The 13125-nt window shown below is 51.5% G+C and overlaps 1 protein-coding gene across 1 annotated transcript in view; it reads right to left on the reverse strand.

The window, feature by feature from the left end:
- Nucleotides 1-13125, reverse strand: part of UNC93A (unc-93 homolog A) — a 40342-nt gene that overhangs the window by 3032 nt on the left and 24185 nt on the right. The window contains exon 5 of the mRNA XM_076054472.1: nt 8094-8610. Coding sequence (XP_075910587.1) covers nt 8094-8610 — 517 coding nt within the window. The remainder of the gene's footprint in view (nt 1-8093; nt 8611-13125) is intronic.

A 13125-nucleotide genomic window follows, 5' to 3' on the forward strand; every position in this document is an offset into this window, starting at 1 on the left:
GAGAGCTGTGGATGAAGGAGGGAGCTGTGTGTGGAGAGAGCTGTGGATGAAGGAGGGAGCTGTGTGTGGAGAGAGCTGTGGATGAAGGAGGGAGCTGTGTGTGGAGAGAGCTGTGGATGAAGGAGGGAGCTGTGTTTGGAGAGACCTATGGATGAAGGAGGGAGCTGTGTGTGGAGAGAGCTGTGGATGAAGGAGGGAGCTGTGTGTGGAGAGAGCTGTGGATGAAGTGACGAGCTGTGTGTGGAGAGAGCTATGGATGAAGGAGGGAGCTGTGTGTGGAGAGAGCTGTGGATGAAGGAGGGAGCTGTGTGTGGAGAGAGCTGTGGATGAAGTGACGAGCTGTGTGTGGAGAGAGCTATGGATGAAGGAGGGAGCTGTGTGTGGAGAGAGCTGTGGATGAAGGAGGGAGCTGTGTGTGGAGAGAGCTGTGGATGAAGGAGGGAGCTGTGTGTGGAGAGAGCTGTGGATGAAGGAGGGAGCTGTGTGTGGAGAGAGCTGTGGATGCAGGAGGGAGCTGTGTATAGAGAGAGCTGTGGATGAAGGAGGGAGCTGTGTGTGGAGAGAGCTGTGGATGAAGGAGGGAGCTGTGTGTGGAGAGAGCTGTGGATGAAGGAGGGAGCTGTGTGTGGAGAGAGCTGTGGATGAAGGAGGGAGCTGTGTGTGGAGAGAGCTGTAGATGAAGGAAGGAGCTCTGTATGGAGAGAGCTGTGGATGAAGGAGGGAGCTGTGTGTGGAGAGAGCTGTGGATGAAGGAGGGAGCTGTGTGTGGAGAGAGCTGTGGATGAAGGAGGGAGCTGTGTGTGGAGAGAGCTGTGGATGAAGGAGGGAGCTGTGTTTGGAGAGACCTATGGATGAAGGAGGGAGCTGTGTGTGGAGAGAGCTGTGGATGAAGGAGGGAGCTGTGTGTGGAGAGAGCTGTGGATGAAGTGACGAGCTGTGGGTGGAGAGAGCTATGGATGAAGGAGGGAGCTGTGTGTGGAGAGAGCTGTGGATGAAGGAGGGAGCTGTGTGTGGAGAGAGCTGTGGATGAAGGAGGGAGCTGTGTGTGGAGAGAGCTGTGGATGAAGGAGGGAGCTGTGTTTGGAGAGAGCTGTGGATGAAGGAGGGAGCTGTGTGTGGAGAGAGCTGTGGATGAAGGAGGTAGCTGTGTGTGGAGAGAGCTGTGGATGAAGGAGGGAGCTGTGTGTGGAGAGAACTGTGGATGAAGGAGGGAGCTGTGTGTGGAGAGAGCTGTGGATGAAGGAGGGAGCTCTGTGTGGAGAGAGCTGTGGATGAAGGAGGGAGCTGTGTGTGGAGAGAGCTGTTGATGAAGGATAGAGCTGTGTGTGGAGACAGCTGTAGATGAAGGAGGGAGCTGTGTGTGGAGAGAGCTGTGGATGAAGGAGGGAGCTGTGTGTGGAGAAAGCTGTGGATGAAGGAGGGAGCTGTGTGTGGAGAGAGCTGTGGATGAAGGAGGGAGCTGTGTGTGGAGAGAGCTGTGGATGAAAGAGGGAGCTGTGTGTGGAGAGAGCTGTGGATGAAAGAGGGAGCTGTGTGTGGAGAGAGCTGTGGATGAAGGAGGGAGCTGTGTGTGGAGAGAGCTGTGGATGCAGGAGGGAGCTGTGTATAGAGAGAGCTGTGGATGAAGGAGGGAGCTGTGTGTGGAGAAAGCTGTGGATGAAGGAGGGAGCTGTGTGTGGAGAGAGCTGTGGATGAAGGAGGGAGCTGTGTGTGGAGAGGGCTGTGGATTTAGGAGGGAGCTGTGTGTGGAGAGAGCTGTAGATGAAGGAAGGAGCTGTGTGTGGAGAGAGCTGTGGATGAAGGAGGGAGCTGTGTGTGGAGAGAGCTGTGGATGAAGGAGGGAGCTGTGTGTGGAGAGAGCTGTGGATGAAGGAGGGAGCTGTGTGTGGAGAGAGCTGTGGATGAAGGAGGGAGCTGTGTGTGGAGAGACCTATGGATGAAGGAGGGAGCTGTGTGTGGAGAGAGCTGTGGATGAAGGAGGGAGCTGTGTGTGGAGAGAGCTGTGGATGAAGTGACGAGCTGTGTGTGGAGAGAGCTATGGATGAAGGAGGGAGCTGTGTGTGGAGAGAGCTGTGGATGAAGGAGGGAGCTGTGTGTGGAGAGAGCTGTGGATGAAGGAGGGAGCTGTGTGTGGAGAGAGCTGTGGATGAAGGAGGGAGCTGTGTGTGGAGAGAGCTGTGGATGCAGGAGGGAGCTGTGTATAGAGAGAGCTGTGGATGAAGGAGGGAGCTGTGTGTGGAGAGAGCTGTGGATGAAGGAGGGAGCTGTGTGTGGAGAGAGCTGTGGATGAAGGAGGGAGCTGTGTGTGGAGAGAGCTGTGGATGAAGGAGGGAGCTGTGTGTGGAGAGAGCTGTAGATGAAGGAAGGAGCTCTGTATGGAGAGAGCTTTGGATGAAGGAGGGAGCTGTGTGTGGAGAGAGCTGTGGATGAAGGAGGGAGCTGTGTGTGGAGAGAGCTGTGGATGAAGGAGGGAGCTGTGTGTGGAGAGAGCTGTGGATGAAGGAGGGAGCTGTGTTTGGAGAGAGCTATGGATGAAGGAGGGAGCTGTGTGTGGAGAGAGCTGTGGATGAAGGAGGGAGCTGTGTGTGGAGAGAGCTGTGGATGAAGGAGGGAGCTGTGTGTGGAGAGAGCTATGGATGAAGGAGGGAGCTGTGTGTGGAGAGAGCTGTGGATGAAGGAGGGAGCTGTGTGTGGAGAGAGCTGTGGATGAAGTGACGAGCTGTGTGTGGAGAGAGCTATGGATGAAGGAGGGAGCTGTGTGTGGAGAGAGCTGTGGATGAAGGAGGGAGCTGTGTGTGGAGAGAGCTGTGGATGAAGGAGGGAGCTGTGTGTGGAGAGAGCTGTGGATGAAGGAGGGAGCTGTGTTTGGAGAGACCTATGGATGAAGGAGGGAGCTGTGTGTGGAGAGAGCTGTGGATGAAGGAGGGAGCTGTGTGTGGAGAGAGCTGTGGATGAAGTGACGAGCTGTGTGTGGAGAGAGCTATGGATGAAGGAGGGAGCTGTGTGTGGAGAGAGCTGTGGATGAAGGAGGGAGCTGTGTGTGGAGAGAGCTGTGGATGAAGTGACGAGCTGTGTGTGGAGAGAGCTATGGATGAAGGAGGGAGCTGTGTGTGGAGAGAGCTGTGGATGAAGGAGGGAGCTGTGTGTGGAGAGAGCTGTGGATGAAGGAGGGAGCTGTGTGTGGAGAGAGCTGTGGATGAAGGAGGGAGCTGTGTGTGGAGAGAGCTGTGGATGCAGGAGGGAGCTGTGTATAGAGAGAGCTGTGGATGAAGGAGGGAGCTGTGTGTGGAGAGAGCTGTGGATGAAGGAGGGAGCTGTGTGTGGAGAGAGCTGTGGATGAAGGAGGGAGCTGTGTGTGGAGAGAGCTGTGGATGAAGGAGGGAGCTGTGTGTGGAGAGAGCTGTAGATGAAGGAAGGAGCTCTGTATGGAGAGAGCTGTGGATGAAGGAGGGAGCTGTGTGTGGAGAGAGCTGTGGATGAAGGAGGGAGCTGTGTGTGGAGAGAGCTGTGGATGAAGGAGGGAGCTGTGTGTGGAGAGAGCTGTGGATGAAGGAGGGAGCTGTGTTTGGAGAGACCTATGGATGAAGGAGGGAGCTGTGTGTGGAGAGAGCTGTGGATGAAGGAGGGAGCTGTGTGTGGAGAGAGCTGTGGATGAAGTGACGAGCTGTGGGTGGAGAGAGCTATGGATGAAGGAGGGAGCTGTGTGTGGAGAGAGCTGTGGATGAAGGAGGGAGCTGTGTGTGGAGAGAGCTGTGGATGAAGGAGGGAGCTGTGTGTGGAGAGAGCTGTGGATGAAGGAGGGAGCTGTGTTTGGAGAGAGCTGTGGATGAAGGAGGGAGCTGTGTGTGGAGAGAGCTGTGGATGAAGGAGGTAGCTGTGTGTGGAGAGAGCTGTGGATGAAGGAGGGAGCTGTGTGTGGAGAGAACTGTGGATGAAGGAGGGAGCTGTGTGTGGAGAGAGCTGTGGATGAAGGAGGGAGCTCTGTGTGGAGAGAGCTGTGGATGAAGGAGGGAGCTGTGTGTGGAGAGAGCTGTTGATGAAGGATAGAGCTGTGTGTGGAGACAGCTGTAGATGAAGGAGGGAGCTGTGTGTGGAGAGAGCTGTGGATGAAGGAGGGAGCTGTGTGTGGAGAAAGCTGTGGATGAAGGAGGGAGCTGTGTGTGGAGAGAGCTGTGGATGAAGGAGGGAGCTGTGTGTGGAGAGAGCTGTGGATGAAAGAGGGAGCTGTGTGTGGAGAGAGCTGTGGATGAAAGAGGGAGCTGTGTGTGGAGAGAGCTGTGGATGAAGGAGGGAGCTGTGTGTGGAGAGAGCTGTGGATGCAGGAGGGAGCTGTGTATAGAGAGAGCTGTGGATGAAGGAGGGAGCTGTGTGTGGAGAAAGCTGTGGATGAAGGAGGGAGCTGTGTGTGGAGAAAGCTGTGGATGAAGGAGGGAGCTGTGTGTGGAGAGGGCTGTGGATGAAGGAGGGAGCTGTGTGTGGAGAGAGCTGTAGATGAAGGAAGGAGCTGTGTGTGGAGAGAGCTGTGGATGAAGGAGGGAGCTGTGTGTGGAGAGAGCTGTGGATGAAGGAGGGAGCTGTGTGTGGAGAGAGCTGTGGATGAAGGAGGGAGCTGTGTGTGGAGAGAGCTGTGGATGAAGGAGGGAGCTGTGTGTGGAGAGACCTATGGATGAAGGAGGGAGCTGTGTGTGGAGAGAGCTGTGGATGAAGGAGGGAGCTGTGTGTGGAGAGAGCTGTGGATGAAGTGACGAGCTGTGTGTGGAGAGAGCTATGGATGAAGGAGGGAGCTGTGTGTGGAGAGAGCTGTGGATGAAGGAGGGAGCTGTGTGTGGAGAGAGCTGTGGATGAAGGAGGGAGCTGTGTGTGGAGAGAGCTGTGGATGAAGGAGGGAGCTGTGTGTGGAGAGAGCTGTGGATGCAGGAGGGAGCTGTGTATAGAGAGAGCTGTGGATGAAGGAGGGAGCTGTGTGTGGAGAGAGCTGTGGATGAAGGAGGGAGCTGTGTGTGGAGAGAGCTGTGGATGAAGGAGGGAGCTGTGTGTGGAGAGAGCTGTGGATGAAGGAGGGAGCTGTGTGTGGAGAGAGCTGTAGATGAAGGAAGGAGCTCTGTATGGAGAGAGCTGTGGATGAAGGAGGGAGCTGTGTGTGGAGAGAGCTGTGGATGAAGGAGGGAGCTGTGTGTGGAGAGAGCTGTGGATGAAGGAGGGAGCTGTGTGTGGAGAGAGCTGTGGATGAAGGAGGGAGCTGTGTTTGGAGAGACCTATGGATGAAGGAGGGAGCTGTGTGTGGAGAGAGCTGTGGATGAAGGAGGGAGCTGTGTGTGGAGAGAGCTGTGGATGAAGTGACGAGCTGTGTGTGGAGAGAGCTATGGATGAAGGAGGGAGCTGTGTGTGGAGAGAGCTGTGGATGAAGGAGGGAGCTGTGTGTGGAGAGAGCTGTGGATGAAGTGACGAGCTGTGTGTGGAGAGAGCTATGGATGAAGGAGGGAGCTGTGTGTGGAGAGAGCTGTGGATGAAGGAGGGAGCTGTGTGTGGAGAGAGCTGTGGATGAAGGAGGGAGCTGTGTGTGGAGAGAGCTGTGGATGAAGGAGGGAGCTGTGTGTGGAGAGAGCTGTTGATGCAGGAGGGAGCTGTGTATAGAGAGAGCTGTGGATGAAGGAGGGAGCTGTGTGTGGAGAGATCTGTGGATGAAGGAGGGAGCTGTGTGTGGAGAGAGCTGTGGATGAAGGAGGGAGCTGTGTGTGGAGAGAGCTGTGGATGAAGGAGGGAGCTGTGTGTGGAGAGAGCTGTAGATGAAGGAAGGAGCTCTGTATGGAGAGAGCTGTGGATGAAGGAGGGAGCTGTGTGTGGAGAGAGCTGTGGATGAAGGAGGGAGCTGTGTGTGGAGAGAGCTGTGGATGAAGGAGGGAGCTGTGTGTGGAGAGAGCTGTGGATGAAGGAGGGAGCTGTGTTTGGAGAGACCTATGGATGAAGGAGGGAGCTGTGTGTGGAGAGAGCTGTGGATGAAGGAGGGAGCTGTGTGTGGAGAGAGCTGTGGATGAAGTGACGAGCTGTGTGTGGAGAGAGCTGTGGATGAAGGAGGGAGCTGTGTGTGGAGAGAGCTGTGGATGAAGGAGGGAGCTGTGTGTGGAGAGAGCTGTGGATGAAGGAGGGAGCGTGTTTGGAGAGAGCTGTGGATGAAGGAGGGAGCTGTGTGTGGAGAGAGCTGTGGATGAAGGAGGTAGCTGTGTGTGGAGAGAGCTGTGGATGAAGGAGGGAGCTGTGTGTGGAGAGAACTGTGGATGAAGGAGGGAGCTGTGTGTGGAGAGAGCTGTGGATGAAGGAGGGAGCTCTGTGTGGAGAGAGCTGTGGATGAAGGAGGGAGCTGTGTGTGGAGAGAGCTGTTGATGAAGGATAGAGCTGTGTGTGGAGACAGCTGTAGATGAAGGAGGGAGCTGTGTGTGGAGAGAGCTGTGGATGAAGGAGGGAGCTGTGTGTGGAGAAAGCTGTGGATGAAGGAGGGAGCTGTGTGTGGAGAGAGCTGTGGATGAAGGAGGGAGCTGTGTGTGGAGAGAGCTGTGGATGAAAGAGGGAGCTGTGTGTGGAGAGAGCTGTGGATGAAAGAGGGAGCTGTGTGTGGAGAGAGCTGTGGATGAAGGAGGGAGCTGTGTGTGGAGAGAGCTGTGGATGAAGGAGGGAGCTGTGTGTGGAGAGAGCTGTGAATGAAGGAGGGAGCTGTGTGTGGAGAGAGCTGTGGATGAAAGAGGGAGCTGTGTGTGGAGAGAGCTGTGGATGAAGGAGGGAGCTGTGTGTGGAGAGAGCTGTGGATGAAGGAGGGAGCTGTGTGTGGAGAGAGCTGTGGATGAAGGAGGGAGCTGTGTGTGGAGAGAGCTGTGGATGAAGTAACGAGCTGTGTGTGGAGAGAGCTGTGGATGAAGGAGGGAGCTGTGTGTGGAGAGAACTGTGGATGAAGGAGGGAGCTGTGTGTGGAGAGAGCTGTAGATGAAGGAGGGAGCTCTGTGTGGAGAAAGCCGTGGATGGAGGGAGCTGTGTGTGGAGAAAGCTGTTGATGAAGGATATAGCTGTGTGTGGAGACAGCTGTGGATGAAGGAGGGAGCTGTGTGTGGAGAGAGCTGTGGATGAAGGAGGGAGCTGTGTGTGGAGAAAGCTGTGGATGAAGGAGGGAGCTGTGTGTGGAGAGAGCTGTGGATGAAGGAGGGAGCTGTGTGTGGAGAGAGCTGTGGATGAAAGAGGGAGCTGTGTGTGGAGAGAGCTGTGGATGAAAGAGGGAGCTGTGTGTGGAGAGAGCTGTGGATGAAGGAGGGAGCTGTGTGTGGAGAGAGCTGTGGATGAAGGAGGGAGCTGTGTGTGGAGAGAGCTGTGAATGAAGGAGGGAGCTGTGTGTGGAGAGAGCTGTGGATGAAAGAGGGAGCTGTGTGTGGAGAGAGCTGTGGATGAAGGAGGGAGCTGTGTGTGGAGAGAGCTGTGGATGAAGGAGGGAGCTGTGTGTGGAGAGAGCTGTGGATGAAGGAGGGAGCTGTGTGTGGAGAGAGCTGTGGATGAAGTAACGAGCTGTGTGTGGAGACAGCTGTGGATGAAGGAGGGAGCTGTGTGTTGAGAGAGCTGTGGATGAAGGAGGGAGCTGTGTGTGGAGAGAACTGTGGATGAAGGAGGGAGCTGTGTGTGGAGAGAGCTGTAGATGAAGGAGGGAGCTCTGTGTGGAGAAAGCCGTGGATGGAGGGAGCTGTGTGTGGAGAGAGCTGTGGATGAAGGAGGGAGCTGTGTGTGGAGAGAGCTGTGGATGAAGGAGGGAGCTGTGTGTGGAGAGAGCTGTGGATGAAGGAGGGAGCTGTGTGTGGAGAGAACTGTGGATGAAGGAGGGAGCTGTGTGTGGAGAGAGCTGTAGATGAAGGAGGGAGCTCTGTGTGGAGAAAGCCGTGGATGGAGGGAGCTGTGTGTGGAGAGAGCTGTGGATGAAGGAGGGGGCTGTGTGTGGAGAGAGCTGTGGATGAAGGAGGGAGCTGTGACAAAGGTGGAATAAAAGGACTGGAATCCGCTACACATGGATGACGCCGCAATATGAACGCACAATTATTGTTCTCATTGTAACGATCTCTGGCCATACCTTGGTGAAATCGCTGGCAAGGAAAGCTTGCTCCAGGCCGCTGTACATGGTGAGTGGTATCAGCAGCAGCTGGCGACGGTCCTGCATCTGGCGCATGGTGGCCAGGAACAATCGGCACCATCCCTCCCCATGCACAGCAGCTTCACCATCACCACTGTCACCGTGATTACTGTCACCACCACCACCAACACCACGAACTTCGCCAACACGACCAGCACCACCAACATCACCACCGCCATCAACAACAAAAACACCACCAGCACCACCAGCACCACCAGCACCACCAGCACCACGAACATCGCCATGACTGCCGCTCGTAGCTTCGTCTCCTCCGACCGGCCCAAGCTCCCGGCTCCCGCGTGACCCCTGGGGGTGACCCCTGGGCGTGACCCCTGGGCGTGACCCCTGGGGGTGACCCCTGGCGGTGCCCCCCACGGGGCCTCTCCTCGCCGCTTCGTCCTCCAGGGGCCTCACGAACGCAGCCACGAGAACCAGGCCCAGGATGCTGCAGCCTGGGAGGGGGTGGGTGGGTGGGTGGTGGGTGGGTGGTTGGGTGAGTGGGTGGGTGGTGGGGGATGGTGGGAGGGTGGGTGGTGGTGGTTGGGTGGGTGGGTGGGTGGTGGGGTGTGGTGGTTGGCTGGGTGGATGGTTGGGGTGTGGTGGTTGGCTGGGTGGATGGTTGGAGTGTGGTGGTTGGCTGGGTGGATGGTTGGGGTGTGGTGGTTGGCTTGGTGGATGGTTGGAATGTGGTGGTTGGCTGGGTGGATGGTTGGGGTGTGGTGGTTGGTTGGCTGGGTGGGTGAGTGGCCGCATGGCGGAGGAGGTGATGCATGGAGATCGTTTCAGGTGTGGGGTCGCATCCCGAGGCGAAGGGAACCTCTGCCGGTGGTGGATCGGCGAGGAGGCCGCGGGGTGCCGGCACATTTCTCGTGGCACTCTTTGGTTCTTTCGGTAAAGTCCACGAAGTGTGAAATAAAATAAAATAAAACAATTCGCGACATTTCCATCGCAACACCAAGCGGTCGTCTTCAGTCGAAGGAGTCAGCCTCTAAAGGCGAACTCTTGATAGAGGTTTGGGCATGGGCGTAGCCCAAGTGCATCAACAGCACCAGGAGCACGGGCGATGCATGAGTGCCAAGGTAGCAGCAATGCCAATGCAGGAACAATACCAATGTAGCAACAATGCCAATGTAGCAACAATGCCAATGCAACAACAATGTCAATGCAGCAACAATGCCAATGCAACAACAATGTCAATGCAGCAACAACGCCAATGCAACAACAATGTCAATGCAACAACAATGCCAATGCAACAGCAATGCCAATGCAGCAACAATGTCAATGTAGCAACAATGCCAATGCAACAACAATGCCAATGCAGCAACAATGTCAATGCAGCAACAATGCCAATGCAACAACAATGTCAATGCAGCAACAATGTAGCAACAATGTCAATGTAGCAACAACGTCAATGTAGCAACAATGCCAATGCAACAACAATGCCAATGCAGCAACAATGTAGCAACAATGTCAATGCAGCAACAACGTCAGTGTAGCAACAATGCCAATGTAGCAACAATATAGCAACAATGCCAATGCAGCAACAATGCCAATGTAGCAACAATATAGCAACAATGTCAATGCAACAACAATGCCAATGCAGCAACAATGTAGCAACAATGTCAATGCAGCAACAATGTCAATGTAGCAACAATGTGAATGTAGCAACAATGCCAATGTAGCAACAATGTCAATGCAGCAACAATGCCAATGTAGCAGCAATGTCAATGTAGCAGCAATACCAATGTAGCAACAATGTAGCAACAATGTCAATGTAGCAACAATGCCAATGTAGCAACAATGTAGCAACAATGCCAATGTAGCAGCAATGCCAATGCAGCAACAATGCCAATGTAGCAACAATGCCAATGTAGCAACAATGTAGTGTAGCAACAATGTCAATGCAGCAACAATGCCAATGTAGCAACAATGTCAATGTAGTAACAATACCAGGGTAGCAACAATACCAATGCAACAACAATGTCAATGTAGCAACAATGCAGCAACAACGCCAATGCAGCAGCAATGTCAATGCAGCAACAATGTCAATGTAGCAACAATGTCAATGTAGCAACAATGTCAATGCAGCAGCAATGCCAATGTAGCAGCAATGCCAATGTAGCAACAATGTCAATGCAGCAGCAATGCCAATGTAGCAGCAATGTCAATGTAGCAACAATGTCAATGTAGCAACAATGTCAATGTAGCAACAATGTCAATGCAGCAGCAATGTCAATGTAGCAACAATGTCAATGCAGCAGCAATGTCAATGTAGCAGCAATGTAAATGTAGCAACAATGTCAATGTAGCAACAATGTAGCAACAATGTCAATGCAGCAACAACGTCAATGTAGCAACAATGCCAATGTAGCAACAATATTGCAACAATGCCAATGCAGCAACAATGCCAATGTAGCAACAATATAGCAACAATGTCAATGCAACAACAATGCCAATGCAGCAACAATGTAGCAACAATGTCAATGTAGCAACAATGTCAATGCAGCAACAATGTCAGTGTAGCAACAATGTCAATGCAGCAACAATGTCAATGTAGCAACAATGTGAATGTAGCAACAATGCCAATGTAGCAACAATGTCAATGCAGCAACAATGCCAATGTAGCAGCAATGTCAATGTAGCAGCAATACCAATGTAGCAACAATGTAGCAACAATGTCAATGTAGCAACAATGCCAATGTAGCAACAATGTCAATGTAGCAACAATGCCAATGTAGCAGCAATGCCAATGCAGCAACAATGCCAATGTAGCAACAATGCCAATGTAGCAACAATGCCAATGTAGCAGCAATGCCAATGCAGCAACAATGCCAATGTAGCAACAATGCCAATGTAGCAACAATGTCAATGCAGCAGCAATGTCAATGTAGCAGCAATGTCAATGTAGCAGCAATGCCAATGCAACAACAATGTCAATGTAGCAGCAATGTCAATGTAGCAGCAATGCCAATGTAGCAACAATGCCAATGCAACAACAATGTCAATGTAGCAACAATGTAGCAGCAATGTAGCAGCAATGTCAATGTAGCAACAATGTCAATGTAGCAACAATGTCAATGTAGCAACAATGTCAATGCAGCAGCAATGTCAATGTAGCAACAATGTCAATGCAGCAGCAATGTCAATGTAGCAGCAATGTCAATGTAGCAACAATGTCAATGTAGCAGCAATGTCAAAGTAGCAGCAATGCCAATGTAGCAACAATGCCAATGCAACAACAATGTCAATGTAGCAACAATGTAGCAGCAATGTAGCAGCAATGTCAATGTAGCAACAATGTCAATGTAGCAACAATGTCAATGTAGCAACAATGTCAATGCAGCAGCAATGTCAATGTAGCAACAATGTCAATGCAGCAGCAATGTCAATGTAGAAGCAATGCCAATGTAGCAACAATGTCGGTGTAGCAACAATGTCAATGTAGCAGCAATGTCAATGTAGCAACAATGTAGCAGCAATGTAGCAGCAATGTCAATGTAGCAACAATGTCAATGCAGCAGCAATGTCAATGTAGCAACAATGTCAATGTAGCGACAATGTCAATGCAGCAGCAATGTCAATTCAGCAGCAATGTCAATGCAGCAGCAATGTCAATGCAGCAGCAATGTCAATGTAGCAACAATGTCAATGCAGCCAGCAGCAACGTCAATGTAGCAACAATGCCAATGTAGCAACAATGCCAATGTAGCAACAATGTCAATGCAGCAGCAATGTCAATGTAGCAACAATGTCAATGCAGCAGCAACGTCAATGTAGCAACAATGCCAATGTAGCAACAATGCCAATGTAGCAACAATGTCAATGCAGCAGCAATGTCAATGTAGCAACAACGTCAATGTAGCAACAATGTCAACGTAGCAACAATGCCAATGTAGCAACAATGCCAATGTAGCAACAATGCCAATGTAGCAACAATACCAATGTAGCAACAATGTCAATGTAGTAGCAATGTCAATGTAGTAACAATGTCAATGCAGCAGCAATGTCAATGTAGCAACAATGTGAATGCAGCAACAATGCCAATGTAGTAACAATGCCAATGTAGCAACAATGTAGCAGCAATGTAGCAGCAATGTCAATGTAGCAACAATACCAATGTAGCAACAATGTCGATGTAGCAGCAATGTCAATGTAGCAACAATGTCAATGTAGCAACAATACCAATGTAGCAACAATGTCAATGTAGTAGCAATGTCAATGTAGCAACAATGTCAATGCAGCAGCAATGTCAATGTAGCAGCAATGTCAATGCAGCAACAATATCAATGTAGCAACAATGCCAATGCAGCAACAATACCAATGTAGCAACAATGCCAATGTAGCAGCAATGTCAATGTAGCAACAAAGTCAATGTAGCAACAATGTCAATGTAGCAACAATACCAATGTAGCAACAATGTCAATGTAGCAGCAATGTCAATGTAGCAACAATGTCAATGTAGCAGCAATGTCAATGTAGCAACAATGTCAATGTAGCAACAATGTCAATGCAGCAGCAATGTCAATGTAGCAGCAATGTCAATGTAGCAACAATACCAATGTAGCAACAATGTCAATGTAGCAGCAATGTCAATGTAGCAACAATGCCAATGCAGCAACAATGTAGCAACAATATCAATGTAGCAACAATGCCAATGTAGCAGCAATGTCAATGCAGCAACAATGGCAATGCAGCAACAATGTAGCAACAATGTCAATGTAACAACAATGTGAATGTAGCAACAATGTCAATGTAGCAACAATGTCAATGTAGTAACAATGTCAATGTAGCAACAATGTCAATGCAGCAACAATGCCAATGTAGCAGCAACAATGTCAATGTAGCAACAATACCAATGTAGCAACAATGTCAATGTAGCAACAATGCCAATGTAGCAACAATGTCAATGTAGCAACAATACCAATGTAGTAACAATGTCAATGCAGCAACAATGCCAATGTAGCAAC

This window comes from Petromyzon marinus, chromosome 66, assembly GCF_048934315.1.
Source record: "Petromyzon marinus isolate PM22_M1 ecotype Great Lakes invasive population chromosome 66, UKy_Petmar_22M1.pri1.0, whole genome shotgun sequence".
NCBI classification, from domain to species: Eukaryota; Metazoa; Chordata; class Hyperoartia; order Petromyzontiformes; family Petromyzontidae; genus Petromyzon; species Petromyzon marinus.